At 43.0% G+C, this 13,939-nt stretch overlaps 1 protein-coding gene and 1 pseudogene across 2 annotated transcripts in view; both read left to right on the forward strand.

The window, feature by feature from the left end:
* The window catches only part of Glud1 (glutamate dehydrogenase 1), a 34,307-nt gene extending 23,667 nt beyond the window's left edge, over positions 1 to 10,640 (forward strand). The window contains exons 7-13 of the mRNA NM_008133.4: positions 909 to 1,046; positions 1,700 to 1,837; positions 2,103 to 2,183; positions 4,367 to 4,490; positions 5,534 to 5,625; positions 7,726 to 7,788; positions 9,211 to 10,640. Coding sequence (NP_032159.1) covers positions 909 to 1,046; positions 1,700 to 1,837; positions 2,103 to 2,183; positions 4,367 to 4,490; positions 5,534 to 5,625; positions 7,726 to 7,788; positions 9,211 to 9,330 — 756 coding nt within the window. The 3' untranslated portion in view covers positions 9,331 to 10,640. The remainder of the gene's footprint in view (positions 1 to 908; positions 1,047 to 1,699; positions 1,838 to 2,102; positions 2,184 to 4,366; positions 4,491 to 5,533; positions 5,626 to 7,725; positions 7,789 to 9,210) is intronic.
* Positions 10,641 to 10,661: 21 nt separating this feature from the next.
* Gm3219 (predicted pseudogene 3219) lies at positions 10,662 to 11,293 on the forward strand (annotated as a pseudogene). The gene has a single exon (NR_027380.1). The product of NR_027380.1 is annotated as a predicted pseudogene 3219 (transcript).
* The last annotated feature ends 2,646 nt before the right edge of the window (positions 11,294 to 13,939 follow it).

Genomic DNA, 13,939 nt, shown 5'->3' on the forward strand with positions numbered 1-13,939 from the left:
AATCCCAAAGAGTCAGCTCAGGCCTGGGCTCGGCGCAGTGCTTTTCTCTGCTCGTCCGTCTCACCAGCCCCAGGCTTTGTTTCACAATAACTGATATGCATTACAGTTTTAAAGATTTTTCAGTTAATAGCACTAACATTGGACTCTTTGAGAATTCATTACATTTTTAGAATGGTTGTTTTCAAAGTGAAGTTTTTTTCCCCTTAACTTTGATATGATTTATAGAATTAGACCCAATTTAATGTGTCTTAATATTAGATAATAACGTGACTGTCACCAACTTCTTTTGGTCCTCATTAAAGCATAAAACTGCATTCAGAAGGGGAAAAGGCTTCAACTATAAAGCAGTAGTAAGCATGCAGAAATATTCTCACATTGGTCTAAATCTGTCTCTTGTTAGCATGTATTTCACTTCGAGGTTTGGCTTTGCTGTTACCTTAAAATAGCACTATACCTGTATACACACAGTCATAAGACCACTGGGCTGGGTGAATATGGTTGTCCTAAACTACTCCAGGGCTCAGTTTCAGAGGTAACAGAAAGTTTGGCTTCATATTTTTGATCATAGAAATTTGTTATTGAAAAAGCTGCCTAATATATTGCTTCATTTAAAAAAAAAATGTGTAATGTGTCTGTGTGTCACAGCACACAGAGGCCAGAGGACAAGTTATGATAGTTGCTTCTCCCCTTCCACTGTCTGGGTCCTTAGGATAAAACTGGGATCATCAGAAGACACTTGGTGGCAAGTACCTTTACCATCAAGGCCATCTACTGTCCCAGAACATTGCTTCTTTTAGCAAAAGGATTTTGAGACTTGCTTCTAAACCAGTAGAATATGGATTTATGTTGGTCAAAACGACTCATGCTATCTGCACTAAGTCGGTATCATGCATAATTGTTCTTCTCAGGGATTTGGTAATGTGGGCCTGCACTCTATGAGATATTTACATCGTTTTGGTGCTAAATGTGTTGGTGTTGGAGAGTCTGATGGGAGTATATGGAATCCGGATGGGATTGACCCAAAAGAACTGGAAGACTTCAAGTTGGTATGTTATTCTGATATAGTCGTGTGCTGTGGCATACAGTTGGGGGTTAGACCCAACTGCAGGTCAGGCCTGCAGGAGTCTCTTCTCTCCTACCATATGGGTCCCAGGGTTTAAATTCAGGCCATTGCTTGATGGCAAACACTGAGCCATCTCACCCTTTAAAACAAAATTCTTTGCTTGTATTTATGTAGTGCCACCATGTACATATGAAGGTCGGAGGGCAACTTGCAGGAGTTGTTTCTCCTACTGTGCAGCCCTGGGTGGCGAACTCAGATCATCGGGCTTGGTGGCAGAAACCTTAGGTCTTATTTCTTCTCCCTTTTGGTTTATCTTTGAGTGGTGGGATTGGGTGTCTTGTTTTGTTTTAATTCAAGCTTGGGTTGGTTAGTTAGCCTCTGCCTTCCAAGCATTGATAGGGTGTTTTTGAGAGATGCTCTTGTGTGTACGCTTTGTTGGCCTCGTATCCCCTGGCTGCCCAGCCTGGTTTCAGATTCACGGCACTCTCCGTGCTTCAGCATCCCTAACACAGGGATATGAGTCACCATACCTGGTTTTCAAAGAGCTCTTACAAAACGGACTTTGTATAGTAGACACTAAAGCTGACATTTAAACTCTGTTGTGAGCCATTAATTCTGATTCCCAATCAATTACAGCAACATGGATCAATTCTGGGCTTCCCCAAAGCCAAGGTCTATGAAGGAAGCATCTTGGAGGCTGACTGTGACATTCTGATTCCTGCCGCCAGCGAGAAGCAGTTGACCAAATCCAATGCACCCAGAGTCAAAGCCAAGGTAAAAACCATCGTGAAGCCAGTCAGCAGTATCCGTGTGGGAGGGCATCGAGTGTCTTACCAGTGATCTCTACCACCATCTCCAGTTTCAAAACACGGCCAAGAAAATTAGAGAATAGACAAATAAAAGGCAATTTTATACACTTGGTAGAGTGATTTAATTTTAACTAAAATGATGTTCTTTCTTTTAGCTCTTTACCCATACATATATCTCTTTCCTATGAGTATTTCCCTAGCATCTGTGCATGTTCCCAATTCTCTTGCAGATCATTGCTGAAGGTGCCAATGGGCCAACCACTCCAGAGGCTGATAAGATTTTCCTGGAAAGAAACATCATGGTTATTCCCGTAAGTCACCTATGTTCTTCAGGTTTTATATGTTCTGGGATTCATAATTTATTTTGCTAGAAACTGGCAGGAAAATGAACCACTGGTGTGACAAGTTATAGTAAATTCTTTTTTTGTATTGTTTTATTTTGTCTTCCAAGACAGGGTTTCTTTGTATAGCCCTGGCTGTCCTGGATCTCAGGTTAGGTTTCCAGGGTTAGACTCTGTGTAAAACAGGCTCGCCTGAACCTAAAAGACCCACTTACCACTGCCTCTCCAGTACTGCAATTAAAGGCATGCGCCACCACTGCGCAACAGTTGTGGTAACTTCCTAGTTTTCAGTTACTTTTTAAAAATATAATGGCAACAGGACTGAGGCCAGGTCTCAGTGGTAGGGCTCTTGCCTAAGCATACATGAAGTCCAAGGTTCAATCCCCAGCACCTCAAGAAACAGAGAGAGAATTGGAAGTGTGGTTAGTATAACATGCCAGCCACTTCTCCTGTAGTCCTGAACACCTCCTCTGGCTTCCATCAGTAACTTGAGTGTATTTACATACCCTCTGAAAGTCTAGTTATGTTAAATGTATACTGTGCTAAGAATACAATTCTACATTATTATATTTTTTTAAGAATTTTTATTTTATTTATATAAGTACACTGTAGCTGTCTTCAGACACACCAGAAGAGGGCATCAGATCCTATTACAGTTGGTTGTGAGCCACCATGTGGTTGCTGGGAATTGAACTCAAGACCTCTGGAAGAGTAATCAGTGCTCTTACCCACTAAGCCATCTCTCCAGCCCCTGTGGAGACTTATATTCTTAAGTTTTGTTACCCTTGCTAACTTTATGCATTTTGAATGTCTCTTCCTGTTTTACTGGGGGAAGAAAAAGAAAAAAGGAAATAGGGTTAGAGAGATGGGATGGCACAGCAGTTAAAACCTATAGTGCAAGTTCAGAGCTCCAACGTTGGGTAGATCACAGCCTGCCTATACCTCCAGCTTCAGGGAATCCAGCACCTCTTCTGGCCTCTATGGCACCCGTACTCACCTACCCCCACAGAAGCATTTCTTTTTTCTTTCTTGATTTGCTACTGCAAGTAACTGTGTTCAGAGTTTGGGGTGAAGCAGAGGGGTTATCGGGACTGAATGTAAACCCTGAAGAGCTCTCTTTGCAGTTAGCATCTGAAAAGGAAAGAAAAATCTCACGTAACTGAAATAAGCTGCCTTTGGGTAGTGGCAAACTATCTTCTGGTGAGGCGCCATGCATGTACTGGTTGGTGAACAGATAGTTCAGTCTGAGATCATGGTAAGAATAAGTTAGCTCTATCTCCAATATCATCCAGTGATCTCTAAGATACATTTGTGCTGTTTGATCTTAGCTAAGATTACTGTTGCTATGGTGAAACACAATGATCAAAGCAACATTTCCACAGCACTGTTCATCCTCAAAAGAAGGGGCAGGAACCTGGAGGCAGGAGCTGATGCAAAGCCCAAGGAAGAATGCTGTTTACTGGCTCCCACGGCTTACGCAGCCAGCTTTTTTATCTAACCCAGGACCACCAGCTCAGGGTTGGCACCACTTACAATGGACTGGCCCCTTCCCCCATCAGTCACTAATTAAGAAAAGGCCTATAGTAGTGTTTTCCAGCCTGTGGGTACCCCTTTGACAAATATCTATCTCCAAACGTATTTACACTAAAAATCATAACAGTAGCACAATTACAGTTATAAAGTAGCAACAAAAATGGTTATTTTGGGTTGAGAGTCATCACAACATGAGCAACTGTATTAAAGGATTGCAGCATTAGGAAGGGTGAGAACCACTGCGCTCTCTGCAGGCTTGCCTACAGTTGCATTTTATGAAGGCGCATTCTTAACTGAGGCCCCTCCTCTCAGGTGACTTTAGCTTGTGTCAGGTTGGCATAGCACAACTGTTCAGTCTACCTTGGTATTTATCAAAATTGAGTTCCTAAGCCTGACAAAATGGCTGAGAAGCTGAAGGCACTAAGTTTGTCCAGCATTCTGCCCCTGAGATCCACATGGCGGAAGGAGAAACCTGAATCTCAGAAGTTGTCCCTGACCTCCATGTGTGCACATAGTCTCATGCACATACCTGTGGGTGTGTGAGTTCACTGAGTTCTAATCAGTTTTTATTAAAGTCATCCTTTTATATATATTTTTTCTGTGTCACATTTTTTGTATAGGATCTCTACTTAAATGCTGGAGGAGTAACAGTGTCTTACTTTGAGTGGCTAAAGAATCTAAATCATGTCAGCTACGGCCGATTGACCTTCAAATATGAAAGGGACTCTAACTACCACTTGCTCAGTGAGTTTGTAAAGTCTTGTCTATCTCCAAACATTGTCCTTTGGGTCAAAGAAAGAACTGGGAAAACATACACACTTAGGAAATCTATTCCTGATAATCCTAGAGACTTTGCCTAAGAACAGAAAACAGTTGTTGTGCCTCCTGGGCCATAGAGCAAAAGTACACATTTTTTAATAAATGGTCCACATATTATTAGGTCTCAAATGTTTATAGTCAAACTTTTTTTTTTTAAAGATTTATTTATTATATGTAAGTACACTGTAGCTGTCTTCAGACACTCCAGAAGAGGGAGTCACTTGTTACAGATGGTTGTGAGCCACAATGTGGTTGCTGGGATTTGAACTCCAGACCTTCGGAAGAGCAGTTGGGTGCTCTTACCCACTGAGCCTCTCACCAGCCCCTATAGTCAAACTCTTATAATGTTGTTTTCACCACATATAATCTATCAATTAGTAGTACTGTAAGAAGTCTTCTCAGACATGAACTGCACCACTGATCTTTCTGATCTGTCTTTAGTTGCTCTCAGAGAAGTCCTAGCTAACATTTATGAAAATGCTAATGAGACCAGTTCTTTCTGCACTAATTACAGAAGACCTACCATGTGTAGAAACCCTTTTTTTGAGTCCTCTGGTAATACTTTTTATTTGACCACATTAAACTCAGCTGTTAGAATTTGTCATCCAGCTGAGATAAAGCCAAGACCTCCAACTGTGTCCCAGTACTCTGCTGCTCTGAGAATGTTCCTCTCTGTTCTTTCTCTTCCCTCAACATTTCTTTTTAACAAAGCCAGAGGAAGAAAACCCTAGTGACGGGTGTTATGGAAACAGGGCAGTGACCTAAATTCACATTTCTATAGGAATTTGGCAAGGTTCTCCTTGCTGGGTACTTAATGATTAACCCTTGTATGACATTGGAGGTACAGATGTCTAATACACTGGTTTTGGGGTTACACATATATAGGTTAGAGAAACTTTTAAGTTCTCCCTTTATTTCTTCCCTGTTCTATTAACAGTATCTTACCTTGATTTCTTGGCTTTTCACAGTGTCTGTTCAAGAGAGTTTAGAGAGAAAGTTTGGAAAGCATGGTGGAACTATTCCTGTGGTCCCCACAGCAGAGTTCCAGGACAGGATATCGGTGAGTGTTGGAACACAGAGTGCCCTTTACACAAGCTCCCTGCCCTGTCTTTCAGACAAGCCAGGTAGATGAAGTAGAGTATTATCAGGATGTTAACCATAATGCTGTCATGTGACAACACCTCACCATTCATTTCATTCTAAAAAGGGTGGCAATAAGTAACTCTGTCTCGGGTGCTTTCTGCAGTACAGCACATGGCTTAACATAATCAGGAAGGATTGAAAAGTGACCCTGAGACAGAATTCTAGGAAAATAGGAGATAATTATTTGGATAGTTTTAAAAGATTACAAAAAATAACCAGTTCTTTGAAGTGTGTATCAATAGTGTGTATACATTACAAAGAAAACTTAATCTATAATCCTAGAACTCAGGAGGCACAAATAAGAGGGTTGATAAGAATTTAAGGCCGGGCTGGTGAGATGGCTCAGTGGGTAAGAGCACCCGACTGCTCTTCTGAAGGTCCAGAGTTCAAATCCCAGCAACCACATGGTGGCTCACAACCATCCGTAACAAGATCTGACTCCCTCTTCTGGTGTGTCTGAAGACAGCTACAGTGTACTTACATATAATAATAAATAAATCTTTAAAAAAAAAAAAAAAAAAAAAAAAAAAAAAAAGAATTTAAGGCCAACCTGGGCTACTGAGACCCTGTCTCAAAAAAAAAAGTCCAAAAGTTGCACATCTGCTTAGCATCCTAGTTCCAAGTCTGTATATATGTGTTGCATGTATGGACACACACATACATCCACTGCACACTCTAAACACAGGACTCTTTTTTTTTTTTTTTTCCATTGCTGTGTCCCTAATGGTTAAACATGCCCAGAACACGGTGTTTTCGCTCAAGTGTTTGATTAATGAGTAAGGGAAACATCGCTATTCTGCCGTTAGCAAGTTTATTTTATCTCCCTAATTTTATGGATCAAAACAAATATAATGCAAGTGTCTTAATCAGGGATTCTATTCCTGCACAAACATCATGACCAAGAAGCAAGCTGGGAAGGAGAGGGTTTATTCAGCTTACATTTCCACATTGCTGTTCATTAGTAAAGGATGCAGGACTGGAACTCACGCATGGCAGGAAGCAGGAGCTGATGCAGAGCCGTGGAGGGATGTTCTTTACTGGCTTGCCTCCCCTGGCTTGCTCAGCCTGCTTTCTTATAGAACCCAAGAACTACCAGCCCAGGGACGGCACCACCCACAATGGGCCCTCCCATCTTGATCACTAATTGAGAAAATGCTTTACAGCTGAATCTCATGGAGGCATTTCCTCAACTGATGCTCCTTTCTCTGTGATAACTCCAGCTGTGTCAAGTTGACACACAAAACCAGGAGTACACAAGTGTTGTAGAAATATGAATTATAAGATATTCAGTGTAGATCATGGGGGTGGGGGGAAAAAAAAAAAAAAAAAAAAGATATTCAGTGTAAACAACTGGTTATTTGCAACAGGTGGCCAAGGTCCTGTTCCTCTTCCCTCCACTTCTCATGTTCTGGACTCACAGGCATGCACCATGTGCCGGGCCAGAGCAGTACACTTTTTTGGTAACCTACTTCAAGTTTTCATCTGGCACCTTAGGATATATAGCTGTATTGTGTCACATTAGGAGCAATGGTGACTTATTTTTTTTAGCAGTCCCGCCCAAGAAACCAATTGAATAGCGTCTGTAACAACAAAAAGATCTTAAGACCCTCCAGCTTTGAAGCTGCTAGTGAGTCCACAGGCAAGGTCTTCCCAGAGCTGCCGACAGCTTCAGCCATACTCCTTTCTGTATCTGGCCACCTGCAGGAGTGGTGAGCAAGTTTGGACAGCATCGGGAGTGGACCGTGCTAATCTGACTACTGCCTGCCCTCTGGCTTCTTTTCTGTGGTTGTTTTCATGTGCTCTTATTTCACCAGTTTTGTGGTTGTCAGTATCATTAAAACTAACTTGCTTTTGAAGACTGTGTTTTGTCTAGCTTGTTAGTGTACATTGATACAGTACAGACATTCCATGTCTTTTCTGATTAGCTGCATATCAGCCTGATCGTGGGTACTCTTCCAGAGACACGAAGCATAACTTAAATGTGTGTTTGTTAACTTGATGTTCTTTTTCCTCACAGGGTGCATCTGAGAAAGACATTGTGCACTCTGGCTTGGCCTACACAATGGAGAGATCTGCCAGGGTATGTGTACAGATGGTAGCTGCCTTTGTGTTAATAGCATGAAACACAGATAACCGTGTTATCTTGATAGGAGCAGGCAGATTGCATTTTGTAGTACTGTGTCACTGGTCCCATGTGTGTACAGCAGAACATGTGCCTTTTTAGCCGCAGGTGGTGACTACTGTACATTTTAAGCATTTACCAAGCTTTAGGAAGAAATCATGCTGAATGAGGCAGTGTATTGTTACCAAGAAGGTAGTTAGCCAACCTAGAATGCTAATCAATATTTAACAGCCCAAAAGCTGATATTACTATAGAATCTGGTTTAAATAAGGAATTTGGGGGTTTTGGTTTTTTACCATTTGAACTTTCTTACATCGGAGCCTTAACTGTAAGAGTTTGGATACAGTTTTTTTGTTTCTTTATATGCGACACACACTCTTATTGTAGCCTTGGCTTTTCTGGAACTCTAAGTGTAGACTACGCTGGTCTTGAACACAAAGAGATCTCTCTGCCTCTGCCAAGTGTTGGGATCAGGGCTGGTTTCTTCTTGATCAGATTCTGTCCACTTGGATTTCCAGGTTGAAGCAGCATAGACAGATTCTACTGAAGAAGGTGACACTTGTTAGTGGATGTTGTTTGGTTTATTTCAAAGCAGGATCTCCTGTGTCCACGGCTGACCTTGGACTTCCTAAGTATCTGCGACTGTGACTGGACTCTGTATTCTGTCTCTCCTACCTACCTACTGCTAGAATTATAAGCATGTGCTGCTATGCTTGGTTTTTTTTCTGAGGGGTTTGGGGTTTAGTTTGGGAGTTTTTTATCTTTATTTAATTGATATAATTAAAATGCTATAATGAGCTGGCAAGATGGCTCTGTGGATAAAAACACTTGCCACCAAGTCGACTAAGTTCAATCCTTGAGACTCACATAGTAGAAGGAGAGAACCAACTCTCTCATGGACAAGCATATTGGCACATGGGAGTACACGTGCACAGAACACACAATACAGCAAATGAAGAACTATGATCGTCTTTTAAAGTATACAGTTTATCAGCCTGCAGCATAGTCATAAGGCTACGGAGATGTCATCATTGTAGAGTGTTCCCACTTCCCTATTTCTGGTTATTTGAAACAGTCATAAGTATGTGCTCTGAGCTCATTACAGATAATAGATAACAGAAAAGTTAACCGCCAGAGAAACCATTCACATCTGTAGTTCTGAGGAGTAAGGTCTTGCTGTTCCCTGGACAGTAGCAACTTACATTAATTCCAGAGAATTAGTCCTTCCTGCTAGAAACATTGCTGCTGTTGTGGTCTTTTGTCATTGGCCATCTGTGTGTTACCTGCTCATGGGACAGATGACCAGGACTCACATGCGCCTTGTGTTAATAGCCTGCTACTCAGTCAGGTGATCTCACTGCCTTTTCCCCTTTGTTCCAGCAAATTATGCGCACAGCCATGAAGTATAACCTGGGATTGGACCTGAGAACAGCTGCCTATGTCAATGCTATCGAGAAAGTCTTCAAGGTGTACAATGAAGCTGGTGTGACCTTCACATAGACAGCTCACAGCCGACTTCTTTACCACCTCTTCACCTATAATTTCTGCAGACCTGTCACAAGTTTCCATATAACCATAGAAATCTGTTCTTGTGACTCATTAGTTAACGGACACTGTTCTGAACAAGTCAGTTGGAATCAGCCCCTTAAGAGAAAGAGATTAAGTTAGAGGATCATGTACAAGCTGATGGTATAAAAGTAGGAATCACGTGTATCCAAGCCAGTTAGGTGGTTTGCTTTTAGGTAAAGTCTTGCTCCTGTGCTGTCTTGCTCTGGGCCCTTCCCAGCAGAGTCAGTGCTGTTGCCAGGGAAGGAGTCAGGAGCAGTCAGTCACTTCTTGACATGTCTGGGAACTCCGACACATATAAGAAGTAGGTGTGTGGCGTTTTCCAAAGGTGGCATGGTCCTCAAATGAGTTATTGTGGTTTTACATCAAAAAAAAATAACTCAGTTTTCTAAGTTGCAAACAAAAATAAAAGCTATGTCTCATGTATTTTATTCTCTCAGAATAAACCAGTACATGCTGCTGTAATAAATTGCCTTCAACCACTTAAGCCTAACCTTTACTCAAGCAGTGAACACCTAAAATAGAAGAAATGGAAGAAGCTAGTTTTTTATACTATAAAACAGTATCACTTGTAGCTTATTGGCCCTGCATCATTGTCCAGCAGAAATAAAGTAGCACTATGGGGCGCTCTCCTCAGACCTGCAAGGGACAAGGGACTCTTGGGAACTGGTAATGCAGTCCAGAGAGTACAGTAACCACTTTACCATGAAAACTACTTGTTCTTCCCATTTGAAGGTCTATTCTGTTGAGTAATTGAACCATAATTCAAATCGAGTGTCCCAGAAAAAAAGACTTGGGCTCCCTGTTTGGAGTCTGGCAGGCTTCGAGCACGAGCCAGTGGCCAGGCTCAACCTGTGTGTCCCCTTCCAAGGCTTTGCATTCTGCTCACCGCTTCACCAGCAGCAGGCTAGAGACTGCCTGCCTGGGCTTGACTTTTGTTTGGGGGGTTATTGGCCAGGGCTTTTGAACAGGAATGTCCCACAGAAGTACCAGACATTATTTATATAAGGATGAACGCTTTTTTTTAACAGTACCCTTTCAGAAATTTCTAACTACTTTGTAACTGCATGATTAACTTGGTGATAAAAGCAGTTATTAAAAGTCTACCTTTTCCAAAATGTATGTTTCTTTTCTGTGTTTTCATATTTAATAATCTGTTAGTAAATATAAAACGGTAATTGAGGTTCAGAAATTTTCATAACTGTCTATGTCACTGCTTTCTGTTAACAAGCTCTTCAAATTTTATTCCTGGAATTTTTTTTTTTACCTTCCTGGGAAGAGGCTGTAGTGTGTAAAGCTAATATACTATTGTGATTTCTGGCACTTTTTGTTTGAAACAAGGTCTTACATAACCCAGGCTGCCTTCAAAGTTATTAGCTGAGGCTACCCTTGAACGCCTCCTGATCCTCCTGCTTCTTGCTCCAGTGTGCCTTTTTCTGGTATCTTAGAAATAAAAGCATGGAAGTTTTTTCAGATTAGAAGTTCTCTATGGGGACGCCCCAGCCCAGCCGCCCTGGATCACCAACTGGACCCCCAGAAGTGATTACTGAAGATACTCAGCCCCCACAATTGGGTCAGGAGAGAGATCCAGGGGGGACACCTGCAGGCGGTACTGATGAACCCCCAAAGCTGACCAAGGAGGAGCCTGTTCCAGAATTGCTAGAAGCTGAGGCCCCCGAAGCTTACCCTGTCTTTGAGCCAGTGCCATCTGTCCCTGAGGCAGCCCAGGGTGACACAGAGGACTCGGAGGGCGCCCCCCCACTCAAGCGCATCTGTCCAAATGCCCCTGACCCCTGAGAAGCCGCCTGCCTCCTGTCCTGTTGCTCCAGGGGCCCCTTTGGCTTTTTATAAATAAAGACCCTTTTGTAAAAAAAAAAAAAAAAAAAAAAAAAAAAGAAGTTCTCTATGGATGGCTATGGAATCGCAAGTGTCTCTGGTGTGTCCACTTAGACTTCCTTGGGTGTCCCTAGAGTGGATCATACAGTAGTTGTATTTTTTATTTAAAAACACTTGCGCACTGATTTACATTTCTATACTATATATAATATATAATTTCTGTATAATATATATGCACATGCATGTGTAAATGGCATGAAAGAAGTGGGGACATGTGGGACAAGGAGAGGGTGAATGGCATTTTCTAAGCTGGAGTGGTATGGGGAGGTGAGAGCAGATTAGAACCAAGGGACGGCGGGCAGACTGAGGATGGGATGGGGTAAGTTAGAGTGAGGCCATTACTTACTGAGAACAGAAGCATCCTAATTCCAGCACGTGGGTGGTGGGGGCCCGTGAAGTCAGGGTCATCCTCAGCCACCATAGCCTGTGTGACACCTTGTCAGGGAAAGGGGAAAGCAGTACAGGAAAGAGTGATTGCATGACGGGGTGGTAGAGTGCTTAGGTTCAGTCCTCCTCCGTGCCACACACACCTTAATCTTAGCATAGGGAGGTAGGGCAGAAGGATCAGGTGCTCAGTCATCCTCAGCTATGCCACAGCTACTTGCCTAACCGCTTATTTTATGTATGAGTGCACTGTCGCTGACACACCAGAAGAGGACAGCAGATCCAATTACAGATGATTGTGAGCCACCATGTGGTTTCCTGAACTCTTGACCTCTGCAAGAGCAACGAGTGCTCTTCTCTCTCCAGCCCGCCTAACTACTTCTTTGTGGATGTTTGCTCACACATCTACTTTCAGGTGCTTATACGTGACCAAATGGGTTCAGTCTCTAAGAGCTAATTTAGGAAGAAGAGAGACAGCTCAAGGAACCAGCTTTGCTTCTGTGCAAGTGCCAGAGATGCTAGGTGTCTCCAGGTGCGTACCAGTGACAGTAACAGTGCCACTGAATATCCGTGGAGCCAGAGTGAAACGGCTGTCAAGCAAGCACTGTCTGGGTTACTAAGAAAGGCTCAGAAAATCCAGGGAATCCTCAGGCCTCACAGCTACCATCTATCTAATCCTGTGGCCAGCGGAAGAACATTATGTTAGGCCGAGGAGACCTTTTACACTAAAGATTAGGATTGTGTGTTCGAGGGGGCTGGAGAGATGGCTCAGTGGTTAAGAGCACTGACTGCTCTTCTGAAGGTCCTGAGTTCAAATCCCAGCAACCACATGATGGCTCACAACCATCCATAATGAGATCTGACACCCTCTTCTGGTGTGTTTGAAGACAGCTACAGTGTACTTAGATATAATAATAAATAAATAAATATTTTAAAAAAAAAAAAAAAAAAAAAGGATTGTGTGTTCGAGTAGCCTCACAGCGTGCTGAGTGGCCAGCAGGTTTAATCAACCCTAAAAGCTATAGTAACTTCCTGTGAGGCGAGGGAGGCAAAGATTATGGAGTTGGGAATCCAAAGGACAGGCTGCAGAGATGGCTCAGTGGTTAAGAGCACTAGCTGTTCAGAAGACCCACGTGATGGCTTACAACTGCCTAACTCCCACTTCTGGCTTCTAGGGGTACCAGGCACACTCATGATGTACACGCATACAGGCAAAAACACCCGTACACCTAACAGTAAGCTGTAGGAACAGCGGCTAGTGGTGTACTTGCAAGTACCCTGGCTCTGAACTGCACTCTGCCTGGGACATCTACAAAGTACTGAAACATGCAGTGGTGTTCCAGGGGACCAGAGGCCAGCTCCATCAGACTGTTCATACCCTTGTCTAATGGCCTTTCTGACTGATCCTGAAGTCTGTCGTATGTGTCACTGACATTTCTACTTACTCAGCTTGGCGGTCAGTCATTAGGAAGATTTCTTTCGTCTAGAGCTAGTAAGGCTTCATTGCCAAGGAGTGCTGTGTGCAGGCCGAAGATCGTCTTCAACCATCGGGCCCAAACCCTCAGAGGGCCCTGGGTTTTCTCAGGTCTGTCCTTCGTCTGTGCACAGTCCTGCACAAGGAGTCTCTAGATCCCAGAAGACCCCACAAGTGTGCCAACCTTGCAGACCTAGCATTCCCCAGCTTTCCCACTGAAGTTTCTATTTTTTCTCCAAACAGCAGCCACCGACTTAAAGGATGACATCTGAGTGGTTTCGGCAGCTGCCCCCAATGAAGAGTTTTAGTGTAAAGTGAGCTGCTCATCGGAAGAAATAAAGACAACCTGGCATGGGTGTTCCTTCCTATTGCGTGTGGCCCAGCCATAAAATGGCAAGTCTCTAGATCAGGAACCTGCTTGTTTTCTGTGGTGCTCTAAATGAAACTCGGGAGCTAGCACATGCTAACAAGTACTCTATCACTGAGCTACAACCCTAGCCCTTAGGTCTCCCTGCCTTTTTGAACATCTGGGAACCGTACTTGGGCCTTTATAGTGCTGAATTTCGGGACTGTGAACATTCACTGTAATAGCCCCTCGCTAGGTTTCTAGGCTGCAGTGGAACCAGGGGAGCAGAGGATGAGCTAGAATGAGACAAGCTGAACACTACAGCACACTGTTTTTGCTGACACAACCATTATTTTGATAACAGTGACTTCACACCCCACATTGCCAACTACACATAGGAGAAAATGAAAGACAGAACAAGTGCTTATTTCGGAAATGGCCAT

Source organism: Mus musculus, chromosome 14 (assembly GCF_000001635.26).
Source record: "Mus musculus strain C57BL/6J chromosome 14, GRCm38.p6 C57BL/6J".
Taxonomy (NCBI): Eukaryota; Metazoa; Chordata; class Mammalia; order Rodentia; family Muridae; genus Mus; species Mus musculus.